A 25,470-nucleotide genomic window follows, 5' to 3' on the forward strand; every position below is an offset into this window, starting at 1 on the left:
CCTCTCTCTCTTTTTCTGTGCCTCTTTCTCTCTTTGTCACTCTCAAATAAAAAAATTAAAAAAAAAAACTATGGCTTCATCTGGTAATGATAATAACTGTAGTAAAGCTTAATCAAGTTATTTATAATTTTTTTGTTAATTGTAACAACTATAAATGTGGCTCAGTGGGATTTTCCCCTGAATTTTGATACAGTTAGTGATTTGGAAGAATTACATAAAAGTAGCCCTCATTCTAATGTACTACATTCTTATATAGTAGTCATTTTTTCCAGAAATAATCTTAGATTATTGGTAAATATAACATTTGCATGCTCTATGAAGTATCCCATCTAAGCTGTTCATTTTGCCTAAAATAAGATGATCCTGTTGTTGGGATTAGATACAAATCTCATGAATAAATTTTAGGAAAAAATTCCATGAATCCTTAGATGGCAATATATAATAGAAAACTACATTCAGTAGTAACAATCCAGAAATCCTGGCTATTCCAACTACTTGTGTAACCCTCAACAAAGGCAGTTAGTGTCTCTGAGCCTTGGTGTCTTCTGCCTATAAAATACTGTTATCTCTAAGATTATATCTAGTCTATAACATGTATGATTATTGATATTCAGTAAAATTTATATAATACTCCTTTTAGAAATTATTACAGATAAACCACCAGCATCCCATGATGGTAAAAGTTGAATTTAATAATACACCTGCTGGAAGACATTAACAATAACCTCTTTAAACAGATCAGTGGTGTATGTACATATTCATTTTGTTACCACTCAATGTGCTTAGACTTCGGTCTGCTAACTAGATTGCCCAACCACTTAGAACTATTTCTAGTGTAATGGGATGACTCTCCCTGTGTTTCTCCCATATCTTTTATATATATTTTTCCCCAGTGGCTAAAATCTCTCAACAGTATTCTTAGTTCTTTACACTTTTCTTTACACTTTCGTTTACATCTTTTCTGAAGCCAAAGCACTAATAAATGACAAGATAGCTGTATCTATGTTCTCTACTCCGTAAAGTATAATCCTAGGCTGCCTCAGGAGGAAACTGTGGAAGAGCTATTCATAATTTTGATAAAAATGTAACATGCCCTATAGCTTAGACATATTTGCTTCCCTGAAGGAGTTCACAGTCTAGGTAACAGGAGAAATGTAATTAATATATGCATATGTATGATAAATACAGTAATTGACCTGAAGACGGGTTTAAAGAAGCAGTGATGGCCACCTAAGTTAGTTTGGAGCAATGAGACAGGGCCATCTGGGAAAAGTTATCCCTGAACAGCTGTATCATTGAAGGGAAGGGAAGGGGTTCTGGTGGCTCCTGACAGTGCTGGAACAAGAAGCATGAAGGGAAGAATGAGGGACTGGCCTTGCTGGTGGGTCGTATGTAAGTTGTGAATGAGGAGACTGGCCTTGCTGGTGGGTCGTATGTAAGGTGTGAATGAGGAGACTGGCCTTGCTGGTGGGTCGTATGTAAGTTGTGAATGAGGAGACTGGCCTTGCTGGTGGGTCGTATGTAAGGTGTGAATGAGGAGACTGGCCTTGCTGGGGTGTCGTATGTCAGGTGTGAATGAGGAGACTGGCCTTGCTGGTGGGTTGTATGTCAGGTGTGAATGAGGAGACTGGCCTTGCTGGTGGGTCGTATGTCAGGTGTGAATGAGGAGACTGGCCTTGCTGGTGGGTCGTATGTCAGGTGTGAATGAGGAGACTGGCCTTGCTGGTGGGTCGTATGTCAGGTGTGAATGAGGAGACTGGCCTTGCTGGGGTGTCGTATGTCAGGTGTGAATGAGGAGACTGGACTTGCTGGTGGGTCGTATGTCAGGTGTGAATGAGGAGACTGGCCTTGCTGGTGGGTAGTATGTCAGGTGTGAATGAGGAGACTGGCCTTGCTGGTGGGTCGTATGTAAGGTGTGAATGAGGGGACTGGCCTTGCTGGGGTGTCGTATGTCAGGTGTGAATGAGGAGACTGGCCTTGCTGGTGGGTCGTATGTCAGGTGTGAATGAGGGGACTGGCCTTGCTGGTGGGTCGTATGTCAGGTGTGAATGAGGGGACTGGCCTTGCTGGTGAGTCGTATGTCAGGTGTGAATGAGGAGACTGGCCTTGCTGGGGTGTCGTATATAAGTTGTGAATGAGGAGACTGGCCTTGCTGGTGGGTTGTATGTCAGGTGTGAATGAGGAGACTGGCCTGGCTGGTGGGTCGTATGTCAGGTGTGAATGAGTAGACTGGCCTTGCTGGTGGGTCGTATGTAAGGTGTGAATGAGGAGACTGGCCTTGCTGGGGTGTCGTATGTAAGTTGTGAATGAGGAGACTGGCCTTGCTGGTGGGTCGTATGTCAGGGGTGAATGAGGAGACTGGCCTTGCTGGTGGGTCGTATGTCAGGTGTGAATGAGGAGACTGGCCTTGCTGGTGGGTCGTATGTCAGGTGTGAATGAGGAGACTGGCCTTGCTGGTGGGTCGTATGTAAGTTGTGAATGAGGAGACTGGCCTTGCTGGTGGGTCGTATGTCAGGTGTGAATGAGGAGACTGGCCTTGCTGGTGGGTCGTATGTAAGTTGTGAATGAGGAGACTGGACTTGCTGGTGGGTCGTATGTCAGGTGTGAATGAGGAGACTGGCCTTGCTGGTGGGTCGTATGTCAGGTGTGAATGAGGAGACTGGCCTTGCTGGGGTGTCGTATGTAAGTTGTGAATGAGGAGACTGGCCTTGCTGGTGGGTCGTATGTCAGGTGTGAATGAGGAGACTGGACTTGCTGGTGGGTCGCATGTCAGGTGTGAATGAGGAGACTGGACTTGCTGGTGGGTCGTATGTCAGGTGTGAATGAGGAGACTGGCCTTGCTGGTGGGTCGTATGTCAGGTGTGAATGAGGAGACTGGCCTTGCTGGTGGGTCGTATGTCAGGTGTGAATGAGGAGACTGGACTTGCTGGTGGGTCGTATGTCAGGTGTGAATGAGGAGACTGGCCTTGCTGGTGGGTCGTATGTCAGGTGTGAATGAGGAGACTGGCCTTGCTGGTGGGTCGTATGTAAGTTGTGAATGAGGAGACTGGACTTGCTGGTGGGTCGTATGTCAGGTGTGAATGAGGAGACTGGCCTTGCTGGGGTGTCGTATGTCAGGTGTGAATGAGGAGACTGGCCTTGCTGGTGGGTCGTATGTCAGGTGTGAATGAGGAGACTGGCCTTGCTGGGGTGTCGTATGTCAGGTGTGAATGAGGGGACTGGCCTTGCTGGTGGGTCGTATGTCAGGTGTGAATGAGGGGACTGGCCTTGCTGGTGGGTCGTATGTAAGGTGTGAATGAGGGGACTGACCTTGCTGGTGGGTCGTATGTCAGGTGTGAATGAGGAGACTGGCCTTGCTGGGGAGTCGTATGTCAGGTGTGAATGAGGAGACTGGCCTTGCTGGTGGGTCGTATGTCAGGTGTGAATGAGGGGACTGGCCTTGCTGGTGGGTCGTATGTCAGGTGTGAATGAGGGGACTGGCCTTGCTGGTGGGTCGTATGTAAGTTGTGAATGAGGAGACTGGACTTGCTGGTGTGTCGTATGTCAGGTGTGAATGAGGAGACTGGACTTGCTGGTGGGTCGTATGTCAGGTGTGAATGAGGAGACTGGACTTGCTGGTGGGTCGTATGTCAGGTGTGAATGAGGAGACTGGCTTTGCTGGTGGGTCGTATGTCAGGTGTGAATGAGGGGACTGGCCTTGCTGGTGGGTTGTATGTCAGGTGTGAATGAGGAGACTGGCCTTGCTGGGGTGTCGTATGTAAGGTGTGAATGAGGAGACTGGCCTTGCTGGTGGGTCGTATGTCAGGTGTGAATGAGGAGACTGGCCTTGCTGGGGTGTCGTATGTAAGTTGTGAATGAGGAGACTGGACTTGCTGGTGGGTCGTATGTAAGGTGTGAATGAGGAGACTGGCCTTGCTGGGGTGTCGTATGTAAGGTGTGAATGAGGAGACTGGCCTTGCTGGTGGGTCGTATGTCAGGTGTGAATGAGGAGACTGGCCTTGCTGGTGGGTCTTATGTCAGGTGTGAATGAGGAGACTGGCCTTGCTGGTGGGTCGTATGTCAGGTGTGAATGAGGAGACTGGCCTTGCTGGTGGGTCGTATGTCAGGTGTGAATGAGGAGACTGGCCTTGCTGGTGGGTCGTATGTCAGGTGTGAATGAGGAGACCTGGCCTTGCTGTGACAAAACACAATTAAAGACTTTTAAGGAAGATATTAAGTTATTGGGGCTTAGTTTCATTTATGTCATAATCTAGCCCACATTTTAGCATTTAAACCTTGCCATAATTTTGCTATTTTTGAATGGGAAACCCAACTCAAGTAATAGAATGCCAGGATGACAGCGACTATCCTGCCAAAGTAGCCACAAATGCTTATTTAAATTAGTCAAATTCATGAAAGAAACAGGTACCTCTTCCATTACATTGGCCACATTTCAAGTGCCCTGTAGCCACATCTGACAGGGGCCAGCTACTAGACAGTGCAGGTGATAGAACATTTTTATCGCCTCAGACACTGTTCTTACATCATGCTACACTAAAAGATGTTCATCAGGGCTAGAGAGATGGCTTAGTGGTTAAGGCACACGCCTATGAAGCCCAAGGACCCAGGTTCGATTCTCTGGGTCCCATGTAAGCTAGGTGCACATGGTGGTGCATGCATCTGGAGTTCGTTTGCAGTAGCTATAGGCCCTGGCATGCCCATTCTCCCCCTCCCCATGTCTCTAATAATAAATAAAAATTAAAAATATTTTCATCAGTCACAGTAAACATTTTGACAGCTTCCTGTTGAAAAAGGCTTCAACCCTGAGCTTTGCATGCATATGAACAGTAAAGAATTTTCTTGTATCAAGCCAGAGTAGCCATATTTGGCACATTTTGAAAGACTGGTCTTCCAAATGAGAAACTTTGCACAATGCAGTAGGTGTGTGTAATGGAGCTGGCTTAAAATTATTTTTCTTGGGCTTGGTGGATGGCTCAGCAGTTAAAGGCACTTGCTTGCAAAGCCTGCCCTTTTTAGGTTGGATTCTGTAGTACCCACACAAAGCCAGATGCACAAAGTGACACATGTGTCTAGAGTTTTCTCCCTCCCTTCCCTTTTCTCCCTCCTTCCCTCTGTCTCTTTTCTCACAAATTAATTTTTAAAATCTAAGATATATTATCCTATTGAATTCCTCACTGGTGGATAAAAATCTTTTAAGGCATTTATAATTTTCAGAAACCAGTGTTGTTGTTTCTCTAGATGGTATTGTGATAACATTAGATGGAACCAGAGAACTTGCTTATTTTATAACTTAATTATAGAAAATCTTTGGGAATTGATCAACAAAGGATTTTCATTAAAATTACCCCTTGAGGTCTGGAGAGATGGTGTTGCAGTCAGGTTCACATTGCTGGTAGAAATCACCCAACCAAGAGCAGCTTCTGGGAAAAAGATTTATTTTGGCTTACAGGCTCGAGGGGAAGCTCCATGATGGCAGGGGAAAACAATGACATGAGCAGAGGGTGGACATCACCCCCTGGCCAACATAAGGTGGACCATAGCAACAGGAGAGTGTGCCAAACACTAGCATGGGGAAACTGGCTATAAAGCCCATAAGCCCGCCCCCAACAATACACTCCCTCCAGAAGGCATTAATTCCCAAATACCATCAGCTGGGAAGCTAACGTTCACAACACCTAAGTTTATGGGGGACACCTGAATCAAACCACCACAGATGGCTTAGCACTTAAAGCACTTTCCTGTGATGCCTACGGACCCACGTGCAACTCTCCAGATCCCACGTAAGCCAGACGTACAAAGGTGAGGCAAGTGCAAGGCTGCATATGCCCACTAGGTGACAGAAGCATCTGCCATTGGTTTACGGTGGCTGAGGCCCTGGTATGCCATTTCTCAATCTCTCTCTAAAATTAAAAAAAAATTTAAAAAATTGAAATTACCCCTTGAAATATAGAAAGTGCTAAACCATACAAATTAAGCCATGTGATGCTTTTGTTATTGAATGTTAACATTTATGAAGGTAATGAATTACACTTTTGTCCCCAGAGAAATCCTCCAAAAAGGTTGAATTCTTTAAGAGTCTAAGGAATCTCTAATTTGTTTTTTTGTTTGTTTGTTTTGTTTTTCAAGGTAGGGTCTCACTCTATTTCAGGCTGACCTGGAATTCACTCTGTAGTCTCAGGGTGGCCTCAAACTCTCAGCAGTCCTCCTACCTCTGCCTCCCGAGTGCTGGGATTAAAGGCGTGTGCCACCACACCCCGCTAGGAATCTCTCATTTGTAGGACAGTTCCCCTCAAGATGAGTTTACCTAGTATCATCTCTTATAAAAGTAATTGCCTCTTTTAAATAATTGAAATATTGGTGATGTTACACAAACTCATTGTTCCTCATTGAGGTAGGTTTGTTTCATCTGTTATCAGTAAAATCTTTAGTTTCTTCTGAAAGAAATTAGAATAATTTCCTGTAATACAGAAACATCTTAACAAATAAAGATCAGTTCAATGAACACATGAAAATCTATCAACAGTCATGAGTGTTTCATAAATTAGTTTATTAAAAACGCAGCTGTGTCTTGCTTATGAGTGGTGACTATTGAAAAAGCAACATTTGAAATTATGGTTTGAAATGCATTCTTTATTCTTACTGTCCCATCTCTCCAGCAAGCTTTTGGAACATGGGGTTTTTAGTAGGTAATATTGACTTGTGGTGCATCCATTGTCTTTTCTTGAATGATATCATCAGCTTCATAAGATACTTCATCTGTCGAATTTGATGTTATATTCGAAATGAGGCCTTTGGTTTTTCTATTTAAGTTGCCTGTAAGTACACAAAACAACAAAAATGAAATAATTTCCAAACCGGTGATATAAAATCTGTTTTTTTAAAGTTCTTACATTGTTTTAACAACATTGAAAACCCATCATCATCCTGAAAATAATATGTAGGTGGTAAGAACAGAGTCTATTTAAGTTGTTTTGAGCCACTCCTGAAAGTAAAGAGAAATGGTTATAGGAATAGAAATTGTGTTTCCATGCTTACCTTTCATTTCTTCATGCTTCTATGAGAAAACCACACCTTTAAATAAGAAGTTACCAATTTCTAGGTCACTTAATAAAAATATCTGTCCCTATCTTATGTATAAAGTGAAGACTTCCATTAAAGCCAATCATAATAATTTGCAACAATCTGAAGGCTTTGCCATCACAAGCGATTTTGATTTGATTTTTTAAAACTGAACACATTTAGACCACAATCCCGTTCACACACTGCGTGTACATATGTGTGTTATAAGCTGAGGAGTGTAGGTCTTGGCTCAACAGAACTTACACTAACAAATTTATAATCAAGAAACTGTTGTTCCAGGCATTGTTGCATTTGTATTTTAAACATATATGCAATTAAGAATCTAATTTTTTTTATTTACTTATTTGAGAGCAACAGACACAGAGAGAAAGACAGATAGAGGGAGAGAGAGAGAATGGGCACGCCAGGGCTTCCAGCCTCTGCAAACGAACTCCAGACGCGTGCGCCCCCTTGTGCATCTGGCTAACATGGGACCTGGGGAACTGAGCCTCGAACCGGGGTCCTTGGGCTTCACAGGCAAGCGCTTAACTGCTAAGCCATTTCTCCAGCCCTAATTTTTTTATTTTTATGTATTTATTTGAGAGAGAGAGAAAAAGCAAGACGGAAGGAAGGAAGGAAGGGAGGGAGGGAGGGAGGGAGGGAGGGAGGGAAAGAAAGAAAGAAAGAAAGAAAGAAAGAAAGAAAGAAAGGCAGATAGAGAATGGGTGAACCAGGGCCTCCAGCAGCTGCAATGAACTCCAGAGGTGTGTATCTGATTTATATGGGTCCTGGGGAATTGAGCGTGGGTCCTTTGGCTTTGCAGGCAAGTGCCTTAACCAATATGCCATTTCTTCAGGCCAAGATTCTAAATTTTTGATGATTATTTTTTAAATTCCTGGAAGCATAAAAGTTAACATTGATTAATTCAATCCGCAGGTTTCCAAAACTTTTTACATGGTTAAGGTCATAAGATTTTTAATTTTTTTCCATGCTTTATTTATTTGTTTGTTTTTCAAGGTAGGGTCTCACTCTAGCTCAGGCTGACCTGGAATTCACTATGTAGTCTCAGGGTGGCCTTGAACTCACAGCAGTCCTCCTACCTCTGCCTCCCAAGTGCTGGGATTAAAGGCATGTGTACCACCCTGGCCAGGTTTTATTTATTTTTATGGGAAAAGGACTCAGGATGTTATTACTAGTCTACTCCTTTTGGGGGCACAGGAAGGGTTCTTAGTTGTCGCTATCCTGACAGCTGGTTTCCATCGTGTTTTTCTGTGGCAAACAGCCAAAGGAATTTAACAAAATTCTCTCTGGGTTGTACAGGCTGTCAAAGTACACTCCAGTATTGGAGATCTATCACTAGGACTTGTAAAGACCTCATTCCCTGGCTCTTCCTCGTTTTCTTAGCTACCAAATCATTCTAGGGAGTAGGAGATACAAGGATAATTTTCTAGTTTGGCTTCTTAGGCCAAAGCAGTCCCCCTAACAAACCAATTTCCTGAGGGAACAGAAAAGATCTGTTACAGTAAGCACACACCAGGCCACTCTTGTATTCACTCTTTTCCTGCAGCTGATGAAAATCCAAAGGCTCTTTCAACGGATTTCTAGCCAATAACTTAAAGTAAGTGGGGAACAGAACAACTGCAGAGAGCGGCACCTTAGTGACCAGAGAGTCCATCTGGACTCTTGGAAAATGTAAAGTGTGCTCCCTTAATAAAGTGGAAATTGTCTGACTAGCAAAGTAGGGATAAAGACAGCTAGCTGCCCCTGCTATCGCAACGTCGCAACATGAATTTGGCTTTAAGTAAGAACTCTGTAATAGCATTCATCTCCCAAGGATTTGTTGCACATGGCGTTTTCCTTACGTAATCCTTGTGTTTCTTCCGTTGGATACAGACTGCCAAGTCCTGGCATCACAGTTCTTTCCTACCTTGACATCAGTTCTTTGTGGCTTGCTTCCCTCTTCCATCCTCTTTTAAAAAATTCATTTATTTATTTGCAAGGAGAAAGAGAGAGAATGGGCACTCCAGGGCCTCAAGCCACTGCAAACCAACTCCAGATACATGCGCCACTTTGTGCATCTGGTTTTATGTGGGTCCTGGGGAATCGAACCCTTGGTTCTTGGGCTTTGCAGGCAAGGGTTGTAAAGGCTGAGCACCTCTCCAGCCTCATTCTGACTTCTTTATATTTCAGTCACTATTTGTAAATCTCACCCTCCCTTTAGCTCTATGTTTCATAGACCTACATTTAAGTTACAGCTTTTGTGTCTGTCAAAACTGAAATGCAGGTCATCAAATAAAATCTATCTGCTATCACACAAGGCCAATTTGCATGTTCTGGTAACAGTTAAAGGTGCGTGTGTTTCCGCAGCTGATGTCACCAGGATCAGTGTATGCTACTGTGAACTGAGTTCTTAATGGCCAAAGGGCCATCAGAAAAATGCCACATGTCTGGAGAGATGGCTTAGTGGTTAAAGCGCTTGCCTGCAAAGCCCAAGAATTTCTGTTCCAATCCTCCAGTTCCCACGCATAGCCAGATGCAGCAGTGACGCAAGCGTGCAATGCCTGCCTCTCATGCCCACAGGGAGCGCACACATCTGGAGTTCCTCACAGCGTCTGACAGGCCCTGGAGCACCCAACCCATTCTCTGTCTCTCTCCCTCCCTCCCTTTCTCTCTCAAAAGAAAAGAAGAAGAATGCCAGGAATGAACCCCTGTGGGTTTGACCTCTCCGGCAGCACTGTCACCAACCTCTGACTGTGTGGCACAACCTGGTTCCACTGCTGCCATCCCCAAGTCCCACAGCAGCTTTGAACTGCTGGTTCAGCTGGGCCACCAGTACAATAAAGCAGTCTCCAATCTGAACCCCAAAGCGGTTTGCTTATGATTTTGTGGTGGCGTTTCCTCCTTTTATTTTTGAGGCAAGGTGTCACTGTGATGCCCAAGCTGGCCTGGAATTCAGGATCCTCTTACCTGGGCCTGCTGAGTGCTGGGATACACCACCATGCCTGGCCATAAATATCTGACAATGAAAAGCTGTCATTTGTGTTCCTTACTGTTTCCAACATCAGCTAGGGTCTCCTGACCCTGCACCCCAGGGGTCATTCAGCCCTCACAAACATCAGTGTCATGGTAGTTCTCTTTCACTTAGTTCCTATGCTCTAGGAACTGGGTCAAATTCCTAGCTTGTTTTTTTAACTGAAAGGTCTTTTCTAGGGATAGAGATGGCTTTTATGGCATTGAGTCCAACTCATACCATTTTCTTACTAAAGGGTCAAAGAATTTTTACAAACCTTTGTGAAACAAAGAAGTATTGCTAAGTAATTCAGCACCCTCATTCATAAACATTCAGCTGACTTTGTTCTTGGGAAGTATTAAGTATTTAGAAGAGTGACTCCCAAATCGATCTGTAAATTTGGTATAAAGGCATGGTGACCCATGCTTTTAATCTCAGCACTAGGGAAGCAGAGGTAGGAGGATCACTGTGAGTTCAAAGCCAGTCTGGACCTACAGAGTGAGTTCCATCCAGGTTAGCCTGGGCTATAGTGAGACCCTATCTAAAAATTAAAAAAAAAAAAAAGGCTTCAAACTATCACTTGGGTTTGTAAAATTTGAGAATATGATTCAGAAGTTTATTTGGAAGATTGAACATTACAAGAAAATCAAACTGAAACTGAAAGGGAAACAATGGAAGGTAGGACATAGGATCTAGCATAATCCAACATAAAATAATATAACAAGAATCATTTTTATAGTCTATTATTATAACAAGAAGAAACAGGGCTGGAGAGATAGCTTAACAGTTGAGGCACTTGCCTGTATAGCCTTAGGACCCAGGTTTGACTCCCCAGAACTGACATAAGCCAGATGCAGAAGGGAGCACATGCATCTAGAGTCCGTTTGCAGTGGCTAGAGGCCCTGGCATGCCCATTCTTTGTCTCTCTCTCTTAAATAAATAAAGAAAATTATTTTTAATTTTTTTTTAAATAAACAGTAACAGGACAGGAAGTCTGAGAAGAGACCATATGACGTGCTAATTTTGTTTATGATAAGTGACCATTGACAAGAGATACATAGGTTGACCAGTAAATATTTGGACATCCGGGCATGGTGGTGCATGCCCTTATTCCCAGCACTTGGGAGGCAGAGGTAGGAGGATCACTGAGTTCAAGGCCACCCTGGAGACTACATAGTGAATTCCAGGTCAGCCTGGGCTAATGTGAGACCCAACCTCCAAAAACACCCCCCCCAAAATTATATATATATGTATGTATATATGTGTATATATATATATATATATATATGTAATTTATATTTTGATATATATATGTAATATATATTTGGACAACTGACTCAGTTGAAAGATAAAAAGGCAAATTGCATGCCTCTGGAATTGTCAAATTTTCTTTATAAACTACACAGTGGAAACTACTTAGTGACAGCAGCACAAATGGACTGAGGGAATAAGGAAAGTCACTGCTGTGAAATAACGAGTAAGTGTGGATGGTATAATGCAGCTAGAAAACTATCACTTTATAAACACTGGAGTAATGTTGTCAAGAGTCATCACTGAGGGGGTGAAAGTTGAAGAGGAACAGGACATTTTCATGGAAATAGCAACTTCACCATGCATGGATCCCGTATCTACAACCTTAACCAAGTATTGCAAGTTAATGCCACTTTACCTATGGGGCAAGTCAAGAGAGTGTGCTTCCCAGGGTGCCCTGGGACTCCACCTTCTGTGGTGTTCCATAAAAATATATAATCACAAGAAAACATCAGGCATGCATAAACTGGGGAACATTGCACAAAAGAGCTAGTCTTTAATTCTCAAAACTAGCAGAGTTATAAAAGACAGGTGGAGAACCAAAGGAAAAACTAATTATAGATATAATACTGTAGATCCTAGATAAAAATTAATTAGCTACTAAGGAGAGTAGCAAAGTTTGCATATAAATTCCAAATCACATATATTCCCATATTCATACTAGACTTGCTAACTTTGATGTATGCATGGTAATTACACAGGAGCAAATCTTTATTCTTAGAAAATGCACACTGACCTATTTATTTATAGCCTTAAAGTCAGAGAGTTTGGAAAAAATACAGAGTTCCAATGATGGAACAAATGAGACAAAACATTAACAATTAAAAGTTAATTAACAATGGGCTGGAGAAATGGCTTAGCAGCTAAAGCACTTTCCTGCAAAGCCATAGGACCCAGGTTTGATTCCCCCAGGACCCACGTAAGCTAAATGCACAAGGGTCACATGCCTCTGGAATTTGTTTTCAGTGGCTGGGGAGGCCCTGGTGTGCCCATTATCTTTCTCTACCTGCCTATTTCTCTTCCCACCCATCTCTCTCAAATAAATAAACTATTTTTTTTAAAGGTGGTAATGGGGACTGGAGTGATGGCTCAGTAGTTAAAAGCACTTGCTTACAAAGCCTGATGGCCTGAGTTTGAGCCCCAGTACCCACATAGAGCCAGATGTACAAAGTGGCACATGCATCTGGAGTTTTGTTGTTTTTTTTTCCCCCAGTGGCTAGATGCCTTAGTGCACCAAGCCCCTGTCATTCTCATTCTCACTCCCCACATCTTTGTCTGCTTGCAAATAAATATATAAAATATTTTTTACAACAAAGACAGAAATGGTAACATGCCTTTAGTCCCAGCACTCATGAATCTAAAGTAGGAGAGTTTGAGGCCAGCCTGGAGCTACAGAGTGAGTTCTGGGTCAGCTTAAGCTAGAATAAAACCCTACCCCCCCAAAAAAATTCAAATAATAATAGTAATTTAGTAAATCTGGGTAAAACTTTCCTTAGAACTTTTCCATAAATATGAAATTATATCAAAATTAAAAGCTGTACTTGGTGAAAGTGATAAAATGGGTTTAAACAAATGCAAAGGCATTTATTGCAAAAAAAAAAAAAAAAGAAAAGGTGTCAACATGTAGTTTAAAAAAAAAAACAAGCTTGAGTGAGGTATGGTCACACACCTTTAATCCCAGCACTCAGGAGGCGGAGGTAGGATTGCCATGAGCTCAAGGCCAGCCTGGGCTACAGAGTGAGTTCCAGGTCAGCCTAGAGTGAGATCCTGCCTCAAAAGAAAACAACAAGAACTAAAAGCTTAAGAATAGGGGGACAGGGCTGGAGAGATGCCTTAGCTGTTAAGCGCTTGCCTGTGAAGCCTAAGGACCCCAGTTCGAGGCTCGATTCCCCAGGATCCATGTTAGCCAGATGCACAAGGGGGCGCACGTGTCCAGAGTTCGTTTGCAAGTGGCTGGAAGCCCTGGTGCACCCATTCTCTCTATCTGCCTCTTTCTCTCTGTCACTTTCAAATAAATAAATAAATAAAAATGAACAAAATTTTTTTTAAAAAAGAATAGGGGTACAGAGGGAAGAAGGTGACACTGTGGACCAGGCTGGTTTCAAACTTACCATCCTCATGCCTCCCCCTCCTGAGTGCTGTAATTACAGCCTTGTGGTACCATGACCACCATTTTTTTCCCATTTTTATATATACATGTATCTATAGATGTATACCAAAACTATGAAGGAAATTCACCATCACAGTGGGAGTATCTGTTATCTCTCTGTGCTGACATGATAAATTCTATTAGTTTCTGCATTTTCTAAGTTTCTTACAAAGAACATGAACTGTAAGAATTTTTTCCTTTCTGAAAAAGCAAAAGCATTTAAGCCGAAATATGACAGGCCATTCAAAGCTTGTCCAATTCCTAGCTTTAAAGTATTTTTTAAAATTTATTTGCAAGCAGAGAAAGAAAGAGAGAGAGAATGGATGCACCAGGGCCAGTTCCATGGCAAACTCCAGACACATGCACCACTTTGTGCAGCTGGCTTTACAGGTATACTGGGGAATCAAACCCAGGCTGTCAGGCTTTTCAAGCAGGTATCTTAGCCGCTAAGCATCTCTCCAGCCCCCAAGTCCTATTTACTTCACAGAAAAAAATAAATGGTTACATGATTTTCTAATTTACTTCCTCAGCATTCTATGTGTAATTTGTTACTGATTTTAATTTCCATCATCTGCCTTTCCAAAGAGACCACCAAATGCAAACTTAAGATTATTATTTCCTTTAAAAAAAAACATTTTATTTACTTATTTATTGGAGAGAGAGAAGCAGATAGAATGGGCATGCCAGGGCCTCCAGCCACTGCAAACAAACTCCAGATGCATGCACCACCTTGTGCATCTGGCTTACATGGGTTCTGGGAAGTTGAACCTGGGTCCTTAGGCTTCACAGTCAAGTGCCTTAACTACTAAGCCATCTCTCCAGCCCAAGGTTATTATTTCTGGGTGGGCTCTCCTAATATTTGCCTTTCTGATTTCTATCAAAAACTGCTTCTAAGAGCCCCTCTTTTTGCTCACTCTCATCACCACCACAGCCCCAAGGTATCAATGGACATCCAGAGCCACAGCGTGAATACAAGCTTGTGTGCCATTGTACTCAGATGTGGGTGGCTGAACACGCCATCAGGGGAAAGCAAACCATTATCTGATGAAGTTAATTGAAACATCCCATTCCCTTTAAACACAGAAAGCTTCGCATTACTAAAGTCATAAGGCTTAAGGCAGACCTTTTGTACAATAACCCTAAGCATTCCAGGAACTGGAGCTTCTTCCTGAGAAACCTTAAAAGAGTTCTCCAATGCAAATATTTGAGAAGCAGGAATTTAAGACCTCATCTCTCCAAATGCTCTTCCATTAGCCTTGACTATTCTTCCAGGGCTTTGAAATGAGCTCTTACCCCCCCCCCCCCCGCCCCCAGGAGCGTCTTCACACAGCCATCTTTACTTAGGAACTGAACGTCTCAGACAAGATAATGAAGCCACAGTATCCTTTGAAATATTGGCATTTGGAGTGTGCATAATCAAAACACAAAAGTTAAAAAGAAAGAAAGAGAAGTTACAGGATATAATTTAAAAGCCACCTTTCTCTTTCTCTCTCTCTCTCTCTCTCTCTCTCTGCCCCCCTCTCTCTCCCTCCCTCCTTACAAATAAATAAATAAAACATTTTTAAAATAAAATAAAGGGGCTGAAGAGATGGCGCTGTGGGTAAGGTGCTAGTATGCAATGCCTAACAATCCAGGTTTGATTTCCCAGTACCCACATAAAGCCAAATGCACAAAGTGGTATGTGCATCTGAAATTTGTAGTGTCTAAAGGCCTGGTACACCCACATTCATTCTCTCTCTCTCTCTCCCTCTCTCTCTTTCTCTCTCTCTCCCTCTCCATTTGCTTGCACATGCAACACACACACATTTAAAAAGCCACCAATTGTTCAACCATGGGTGCTCTCTAAGCATGAGCAAGGGAGATAGTCCCTTTAAATCTGTAGACACCACGAGAGAGAGATCTGATTTTTCAAGATCAAAGTGTATAAAACATTAAGTTGTCTATATTTAAAAATGAAACACAATAGAACAAAATACACTGAGGAAAAAAATCTTTACAGTATCACCCATAATTATTGTCATTTATAGTAAAAGAAAACTCTAGAACCATAAATCAATTTTAATATATGCACAAGAACAATTCCTCATAGACTATTTAAAGAATATATATAAATATTTTTTCCTTTTTATTTATTTATTTGCAAGCAGAGAGAGAAGAGAGACAGACACAGAGAGACTGGGCATGCCAGGACCTCCAGCCACTGCAGATGAACTCCAGGTGCATGTGCCCCTTGTGCCTCTGGCTTACATGGGTCCTGGGAATTGAACCTGGGTCCTTTGGCTTCACAGGCTAACACCTTAACCCCTAATCCATTTATCCAGCCCTAAAATATATATTGAAAAGAGCTTCCATTATAAAAATTAATCTAAAATAAATAAAATAATAACAGATTGGTGCTTCTGGTCATTTGATTCAGGTGTCCCCCATAAACATGTGCTCTGGGGCTGGAGAGATGGCTTAGCGGTTAAGCACTTGCCTGTGAAGCCTAAGGACCCCAGTTCAAGGCTTGATTCCCCAGGACCCAAGTTAGCCAGATGCACAAGGGGGCGCACGCGTCTGGAGTTTGTTTGCAGTGGCTGGAGGCCCTGGCGCGCCCATTCTCTCTTTCTTTCTCTGTGCCTCTTTCTCTCTCTGTCTGTCACTCTCAAATAAAGAAATTTTTAAAATTAAAAAAAAAAGACATGTGCTCTGGATACTAGGTCCCCAGCTGGTGGCAATTAGAGAACTGGATCCTCTAGGAGGCAGTGTGTTGTTGGGTGTCATAACCAGCTTCCCCTCGCCAGGGTTTGACACGCTCCTACCTCTGTTGTCTGTGTGATGTTGGTGAGGAGGCGATGTCCAGCCTCTGCTAACGCCATGTTTTCCCCTGCCATCATGGAGCTTCTCCTTGAGTTTGTAAGCCAAAACAAACCCTGTCCTCCCACAAACTGCTTTTGATCAGGTGCTTTCTGGCAGCCGTGTGAAGCTGACTGTAACCATGCTGTAAGAACAGGTAGTTCTGATTGAAAAGTGGGTGAATCCAGCCTCCCCGTGATGGGCTGTTCAGCTGCTTGATTTGTTATGCAAACAGTTCATCGTGTTTCTATGCTTTAAGACACTCGTTAAATGCAACAATGCCCCAAACTTGTTTTATCAGTAGCTGGAACACTGGCTTGAACTACTACTAGGAGGGAGAACCACGGGAGGGGGGAGGGGGTTGGCCACATTCAGCAAACGGTGCTGCTGCGCTTAGTTGTCCCCTCCCAGTCGCTCCGAGTAGAACTCAGTTCCTCTTCCTATCCAGTGGCATGTGCATTGCCTCTGTTGTTTTCTGCTCTCCACTGTGTGTGATCTGAAATAATCAACCCAAGGTTTGATTCCCCAGTACACATGTAAAGCCAGATACACAAAGTGGCATATGAGCCTGGAGTTCATTTACAGTTGCAAGAGGCCCTGGCGTGCCCGTTCTCTCTCCTTTCTTTCTTTCTCTCTCTCTCCCTCTCTCTCTTTCTCCCTCCGACCTTTGTCTTCCCCCCCCCTCCAACAAATAAAATAAAACAAAATAACTCTGCTGGGTGTGGTGGTACATGCCTTTAATCCCAGCACTGAGGAGGCAGAGGTAGGAGGATCGACATGCGTTCGAGGCCACCCTGAGACTACATAGAGAATTCCAGGTCAGCCTGGGTGAGAGTGAGACCCTACCTCAAAAAAACAACAACAATAAAAAAATCAACTCAAGGGCCCAAAATCACCTCATTTAAAAGCAAGAGGAAGTCACTAGTCATCCAATACACTACCTTACTAATAGTACTCAGGAAAGGAGTATTGAATTAATTTGCTGTCTTGATATATATGATATTTTTGAGAGGGGAAGCGTGTGAATATTTTATTGCAAGAAAGCAGTCTTATCTGACTTTATAAGAAATGCATTAACAGACCTCCTCAGCTAAATAGCAATAAGCCGAAATCAACAAGCTAGTAATTCTGTTGCTGGGTTCCCAGAGCCAATATAAAATAAAATTTGTGAGAGTAGTCCTTGAGCTAAATCAGGAAAAAATAATGAGTTTTTATCTAGCACGGTCCAGTAGATAAAAGAAGCCAGCTCTCAATTCATGCTTGGTGACTGCAGTGAAGACAAACCTTGCCAGGGCTTCTCGAGGTGCCTCCCTTCAGTCACTGGCATGGAGGCGGAGGGCTCTGCCGGGCGTTTCACTCAAGAAACCTTTGCTAAGTGTTAGGACTGGGGCTGTCAGTGTGAACAGACTTCACAGAAATTATTGCTCTCCTAGAACCTCGGTTCTAGTTGGAGTGGGGAACATTCAGACAACAGATTTGTAAGCCATATGGTATGTTGGTGCTAAATACTCAGGGGAAAAACTCCAACAAGGATGGGGGCTTTAAATGTATATGGGGCGATTGATTAGGGACTCCTGGGAACGGGGACTGTTAAGTTGAAAGCGAAGGTGTAAGATGTGCAGATACCTGAGGAAGTGGTGACAACGTGGGCAAAGGCCCCAGCACAGAATTTCAAGGAACAAAGCGGCGATAAGATTTGGCAAGGAGAGACGAGAGAAATAAGAGCCCAAGGAGCAGATCACAGAAGTCTGAGGTCATTGTCAAGTGTGGTACCCACTGAGAGAGGTGGGAAGGAGTGAGGGTTTGAGTAGAGAGGTGATGTGGCGTTTTGGGTGGTAACTGGCTCCATCGGGGGCTGTGTGGGGAGAACTTAACTTGACAATGATGACAGAAGCAGGAAGTAAGGCTGTGGTTTGAAAAGACAGAAACTGGAGTATCTAACAAGGTCCCTGGGTGATGCTCATGCATAGAAAAAGTTAAGAACTGTGGCTTTGAATCATCTAACAACTGAAACAAAAATTGATTATATGATAATTATTAATTTATCACAAAATTAATTTTATAAGCTGATTATATGATAATCTTTAATTTATAACATGACTTTGCCTGTGGAAAAACTGGCCTAAGTCACTTGTCCTCAATTCTGCTAATGGCCCATCAATTTGGTCCCTCTATGGCTTTACCAGTGCTTCAGGAAGAGAATTCCAGGGGCGTCTGGGCCTGTTGCTCTGTGACAGAGGACCCGGCAGAGAGGAGACCCCTTGCATCCTCTACAGGGGAGACTAGAGCTAGTGACGGTGGCCATGACACATTCAATTAGGTCAAAGGCCAAGTACTTCTCAAGCCTGGCAAGTTTCAGCATTGAGCTAAAATACCTTACCAGAGGCATTCCTCAATTTTCAAAACAGGATATTCCTTTTTATTTTTACATGTTTTAAAATTTATTTTAATTTTTGTTTATTTGAGACAGAGAGAAAGAGAGAGAGAATAAGCGGGCCAGGGCATCTAGCCACTGCAAATGAACTCCAGACATGCAACACCTTGTGCATCTGGCTCACCGTGGGACCTGGAGAATCACACCTGGGTCCTTAGGCTTTGCAGGCAAGTGCCTGAACCACTGAGCCATCTCTCCAGTTTTCCTTTTCTTTTTAAATGGAAGTAATAAACACTTGCATATTGTTCTAAATATTTATACATAGATTCTACGTTTATATACTCTCCTCCCTATGTATTTAGCTTAGTGTATGTTCTATCTATATAAACATCAGAATAAAATTCATGATCATTAATCGGTCATGGTGGCACACGCCTTTAATCCAAGAACTTGAAGGCGTAGGTAGGAGGATTGCCGTGAGTTTGCGGCCACCCTGAGACCACACAATGAATTCCTGGTCAGCCTGGTCTAGAGTGAGACCCATGGTCGAAAAAAGAATAAATCATGATCATTACTTTCTAATACACTAGTGGAAGTTTATTTTCACAAAAGTTTAATGATTCTTTTTAATGATTTTATAATTACAGTAACTGACATTTATGTAGCACATAGCAAGACCCATAAGGGTCCATAAACAATATATAACCATTTCTTTTTACTTTATGGTCATACTATGCACATACGCATGCACCCATAAATTAACAGTGTGTATTCTATTCAACAACAGGGAATAAAGAGTGTGTTCCATTCCTTTTTCTGCTTTTTACATGCTTGTGAATTATTGTTGATGCCCTGTTGAAGTGTGCGCACTACAGGCATACAGGAAAATTCTTGACAAACCACTGACTTGCCTATGTAGAGCAATGCAACACCAAGGATCGAATGTGTGTGTGTGTGTGTATGCATATATATGTGTGTGTGTGTATATATACATATATATACATATACATATATGCATACATATATATGTACATATACATACACACACAGGTCCTCTCCATAACCAAACTTTAGGGCTGGAGAGAGAGCTTGCTTGCAAAGCCTGATACCCAGGTTCAATTCCCCAGTACTCATGTAAATCCATATACACAAAGTGATGCATGCATCTAGAGTTCATATGTAATGGCAGGAGGCCCCATTGCACCCATTTTTTCTCTCTCTCTCTCTCTTTCTATCTCTATGCTTGCCAATAAATACATAAGTAACAAAATGTAAAATTCTCAAGAGGATCAACCTTGATAACTGAAACAGACATAATTATATTAAAGTGAATTTACTAGACCCATGATTTTCTTTCCACATCAACAGCTACATCATATTTTTCCTGAGACACAATTTCCCTTAAGTATTCCATCACTCAAGCCTGATCCAGGGAGAACTATTTTTTAATTCACTTTTTATTGTGGACATCCTTAGTATGGATGCATCGTGTGCTGGTGCAATCCTCCACCTTGTTCTGCCTCCAGTCCACTGGGGGCCCTCCCAGTGGCGTTGCTGGTATTCCCCATTGGGTTGGAAGTTATTCCATGCGAGAGCAACAGTCAGATATTGGGTTGGGGGCGCAATGTTTCTGGGCATGACATCCCAACATGTGGCTCTTACAGTCTTTCTTCCACCCTCTGCAAAACTCACAGGGTGAACTTTTACAAGAACACATAAGCAACTAATTAAAAAAAAAGAAAAAAAGCATTCACCATTACCAGTACGATGACACCCAGGTATGAGTTATTCTTTTGGACACAGCACAGGTAGGCAGTTACAAATGACGGGTACTGATTACCTTCTAGAGTAGGAGCCTCCAGGTGTTGAAGTTTAAGGCCCGTGTCTAGTCTTTGAGGTTTTGTATAGAGAAATAAATAGCAAAGGACACAGACGCTGATGACAAAGGCAAGTAAAACAAGGGCAGCAATTCCCAGTCCGATCAGAGCACCGACGCTGAGGAAAACAGAAAAACCATCATGTCACACAAACTGGTTCTGTGCACAGCCTGGGAGGAGGGCGCCGGTGCTAACGGTTGCACTCAGTCATTCACGACCCAGACTATCCGCTAGCACAAGCAGTAAGCCACCAAACCCTGCTTCTACAATCCCTACAATCAATTATTTATTTATTTATTTATTTATTTGAGAGCGACAGACACAGAGAGAAAGACAGATAGAGGGAGAGAGAGAGAATGGGCGCGCCAGGGCTTCCAGCCTCTGCAAACGAACTCCAGACGCGTGCGCCCCCTTGTGCATCTGGCTAACGTGGGACCTGGGGAACCGAGCCTCGAACCGAGGTCCTTAGGCTTCACAGGCAAGCGCTTAACCACTACGCCATCTCTCCAGCCCCCTACAATCAATTTTTATTATAACTTATACACTTGAGTTTTTAAGAATCTTTCAAATGTGAAGGTTAATAATTAGTGAGATAGAAAAGGAGGGTAACATTGGCCCCATCGCAGCAGCCCTGCACATAGTGAAGACTGAGCAAATTTATGGCAGAGCCCAGAAAGAACTATATATCTAAATTTGGGGATTGTCTTACTGGGCACATGGATAGACAACCCTCTTTATTATACTTGTTTTCCAAAGCCAACATTTTTTTGTATTCTTCTTATTTATTAGAGACAGAGAAAGAGAGGGTGAGAATGGGTGCCAGGGCCTCTAGCCACTGTAAACAAACTCTTGATGCATGTGCCACCGTGTGCATGTGGCTTACATGGATCCTAGGGAATTGACCCTGGATCCTTAGGCTCCATAGGCAAGCACCTTAACCACGAAACCATCTCTACAGGTCCCCCAAAGCCAAATTTTGTAAATTGTATCAAAGAGGGTTAAGTTCACCCCTCTATATACATAAGAATGTAATTGATCTAATGTTATTTGGTGTGCAAGGTAGAAAGGTTAGACAGACAGCCAGACTCCTGAGATGAGAACCCAGCTATTGATAAACATCTTCAAGGAAAAATAAAAGCAACTTAGTAGATTAAAGATTGTCCACCTAATTAAATTCAATGTATGTACCATGAGCTTTTAAGGTACATTTTAAAATCCCATACAATTGGGAAGGAAAGCATAAACAAAACCTGTGGGTTCTTGCTTTCTGTCATAAGCGGTGTCTGTAGGAACTGAGACAGTGCGATTTCAATGTCACCACTGCAGACGATGCGCATATTGCTTGGTGCAAGTGGAATTCCAGGTATAAGTTCTGAGTGCAGAGGGAACTCCAGAAATCTCCTAAAATACCTATTTTAACAAATAACTTATTTAATAAATAAATAATAAATTTATTAATAACCTGTGCATAGGTCTGTCAACTAAGCCTCATTTTGCTGAATTTCCAGAGAAGATTCCCGGAGGAATCTACGAGTTTAAGGATCTATAGGAGAAAAAGACGGGCTGGGACGGACTCAGGAGAGGAGCTGCCCGGATGGAGTGTCTCAAGCTGCCGTCACACTGTGGCAGCATTTCTTCCTCTTACCAGCTCTCGCCCACCTTGGGGCAGCGAAGCTTTCTCCAGCAGCTTTGGGTTCTCATTATAAGAGTTTGTGACTTCTGTGATATTTTTCGCAGCTGGAATATTTTAAATTAGGAGTGAAGAGCAAAGCATAGGCCAGAAATGAAGCTCTAATGAATTTACCACCTCATCAGGTTCTCAAAGCTCAATAACTCACAGGCTTTAACCGGGTTTAACACTACCGACGGATACCTTCAGTTAAAGCAGTGTTTCTTCTATTCCCTAGGAACTGACCCGATTGTCCCTTTTGTCCTGCTGGCTTGAGGACCTCAAGCAGGCTGTCCATTTTTTTGTGTGCTTAGAAATCTGAGGAAGGCTGTGAGTGTTCTGTTGCTTGTCACTTTAAAACCATTTAGATATCTGATAACCCTGAATACAATTTCCATTTAATTTTGATTTAGGCATTTGCCAGTCTGTGCTGGAGGTGTTTTCTGCCATTAGTAACACCTTCAAAGACTTGGAGGCAGAGATTCTTGTGACTCTCCCTCCAAGGGGCCAATGATAGGCTGGTGCAATACAGATCTCTCCCTCAAATACTCTACCAAGATCAGTTGGCATGACTTTATGCCATTTTGTTCTACTTAAGCACAACTTTGTGAGTTGAATTATTGGAAGGTAATCACTTTTTTTGAGACTTTATTTGAAGCTTGCAATAGAGAAAAAGTTACTGCTTCTACAAATAACATTTGCTCTTTAGTTTTTTTTTAAAAAATTATTTATTTAAGAGAGAGAAAGAGGCAGATAGCCACTGTAAACGAACTCCAGATGCGTGTGTCCCCTTGTGCATCTGGCTTACGTGAGTCCTGGGGAATCGAACCTCAGTCTTGTGACTTCCCAGGCAAATGCCATAACCACCAAGTCATCCCTCCAGCCCAAAATTTGCTCTTTGATGGAAACTTTGCATGAGTAACAAATTCTGGATTATTCTGGATGACTGGGTGCAATAATTCTGTACTACTTAATAACTCAGGTCTGTCTCTCTCCTGCTACTGCACGTGTGTGTGTGTGTGTGTGCGTGTGCGTGCGTGTCCCAGTTTGTAAGAATTTATACCTACTTGGGATCTTGAGACCGCTATTCATTCTTCAGGCAAAAGAAAAGAAGTTCCAAGTCTTTTAGAGTGGAAAAGGGGAAAGCATTTCATAAGGAAAGTGACTGCATGCATAAATAATACAACCGGGAAAATTCCCACTGTCGGAAAAACAAGCAAGACTGCGTTGAAAGTGAAGTCTCTTCCCCGCAGGAGGGGATGCACAGCGGGCGCCGGGCAGGCTCTACCCGTGCGTGTCGCCCCGGCCAGTGCAGCGCTGCCCGTCGCTGTCCCTTCAGCTGGACTCAGCGTGGGGGCCTCTGACGAGATGGTAAGTTACAAAGCCCAGTTGCATGCGTGTGAGCACACATACCCACACTCACAGATACACACTCACACGCAGTCACCCACATATACACACACACACATCCCTCTTTCTTTTTTTTTTGGTATTTTCAGGTCGACTGCTCTTTCTCCACACTCCACATGGGACTAAGCCTCCACCTGGGCTCTAAAGGGGCCTAGGGTTCTGTCCGAACAAACCCATGAGAGGAGGAACTAAAACTGCTTGATCCGTCCGCCTGCAGAGCCCGGCCGCCAGCCTGGGGACCCGTCCCCGGCGAGACGGGGCAGCGGGCTCTACCCCCGCGCCCCCAGGAAGGCTGGAGCCTGCGTCCTGCCCCGGGAGCCAGAGGACGGGGGTCAGGACGGCGGGACACCTCCGTCACTGCAGCTGGTCATCGTGGGACGCCCCCCTTACTCTGCCCTGCCCTGCCCTGCCCTGCCCTGCCCTGCCCTGTCCTGTCTTGCTCTACCCTGTGCCCTGCCCTGCCCATCCCGCCCCGCCCCGCCCGGCCCGTCCTGCCCAGCCCTGCCCAGCCCTGCCCAGCCCTGCCCAGCCCTGCCCAGCCCTGCCCAGCCCCGCGGGGCACCTGAGGCTCCACATGTAGCTGTGCTTGTAGGGAAAGTAGCTGCCCGGCTCGCTGCAGCAGTACTTGAGGTCGGCGAAGCCGCAGCAGTAGAGCAGCGCGGCGCCGTCGCCGCGCCGGGGACACTGGAAGGACTCCACGAAGCTGTGGTTGAGGCTGTAGTAGCCCGAGCACAGCCGGCCCGGCTCGCCCATCGCGCGCCGCCCGGGCGGAGCCGCGGGTCCCGCGCCCGCTTCCCGCTTCCCGCTTCCCGCTTCCCGCTTCCCGCGCCGGGGACCGGGGACCGCGGCCGCTCCGCGCGCGCCGGCGGCGCTGGGGTCCGGACGCCGCTCAGCCTCCCTCGGCGCGCCCCGCTGCGCGCTCCGGCCGTGCTCCACGCTGCCTCTCCCTCTCCTGACTGATGGCCCCCTCTCTGCAGGGCCCAGCGCCTTCTCTCTCTCTCTCCCTCCCTCTCTCTCTCTCTCTGTCTCTCTCTCTCTCTGTTTCCCTCCCTCTCTCTCTCTCTCTCTGTCTCTCTCTCTCTCTCTCTCTCCCCCCCCCCCCCGTACATCTCCCATTGACTGCTATCTTTGAGCTCTGCTGACCCCCCTCCGCTTTCCCTCACTTGGTCAGGAGCCTGGGGACTCCACTCCATCCTACCAGAAAGATCTCCCCAGAGGGAAAAGTGGAAGTGTCAGACATATTTGCAGTCTGGGCAGATGCAACCCAAATGTATGTCCATTTAGTGAGGCCTGGGACAGTGGTTTCTGGGCAAAGAGAGTCTTGAACTCTACAGACCACTGTCTCCAGGAGGGGCCAAATAAAAAGGGGCTTACTGGATGGTGCTTAGTTGTTAAGGAGCTTGCCCGACAAACCTAAGGACCCAGCTTTGATTCCCCACATAAGCCTGATGCGTAAGATACTGCACGCTTCTGGAGTTTGTTTGCAGGGGCTACAGGCCCTGGAGTGCCCATTCTCTCTTTCTGTCTATCTCTCTTTCTCAAATAAATAAATAAAATGTTTTTTAAAAGTGAGCTTATCCAACAGTGGGGACACAGGGTGTCCTTTGAGAAGCATATATGGTCACAATTTGCCAAGTGAAAAATCACAATCAAGTAACAAAATTCTCCCCAAAATAAGCCCTATTTTTGTTTGTTTATTTGATTTGGGCTTCTTGAAAGGCAGGGGCTCACTCTAGCCCAGCTGACCTGGAATTCACTATATAACCTCAGGCTGAC

The 25,470-nt window shown here is 44.1% G+C and overlaps 1 protein-coding gene across 1 annotated transcript; it reads right to left on the minus strand.

Annotated features, from left to right (window-relative positions):
- Positions 1-6,609: 6,609 nt before the first annotated feature.
- On the minus strand, positions 6,610-24,447 carry Shisal2b (shisa like 2B). Its single transcript, XM_004671185.2, has 3 exons — positions 24,257-24,447; positions 20,579-20,733; positions 6,610-6,813 (listed from the first exon to the last, which is right to left on the minus strand). The coding sequence occupies exons 1-3, from the start codon at positions 24,445-24,447 to the stop codon at positions 6,680-6,682; spliced, it is 480 nt and encodes a 159-aa protein (XP_004671242.1). The 3' UTR covers positions 6,610-6,679.
- Positions 24,448-25,470: the final 1,023 nt, after the last annotated feature.

Source organism: Jaculus jaculus, chromosome 20 (genome assembly GCF_020740685.1).
Source record: "Jaculus jaculus isolate mJacJac1 chromosome 20, mJacJac1.mat.Y.cur, whole genome shotgun sequence".
NCBI lineage: Eukaryota > Metazoa > Chordata > Mammalia > Rodentia > Dipodidae > Jaculus > Jaculus jaculus.

Coding starts and splice junctions, on each gene's coding strand:
- Shisal2b (XM_004671185.2), bottom strand. CDS start 24,447: ATGGGCGAGCCGGGCCGGCTGTGCTCGGGCTACTACAGCCTCAACCAC. Junction 20,734..24,256: donor AGCTACATGTGGAGCCTCAG/GTGCCCCGCGGG, acceptor TGTTTTCCTCAG/CGTCGGTGCTCTGATCGGAC. Junction 6,814..20,578: donor GGAGGCTCCTACTCTAGAAG/GTAATCAGTACC, acceptor GTGTACTTACAG/GCAACTTAAATAGAAAAACC.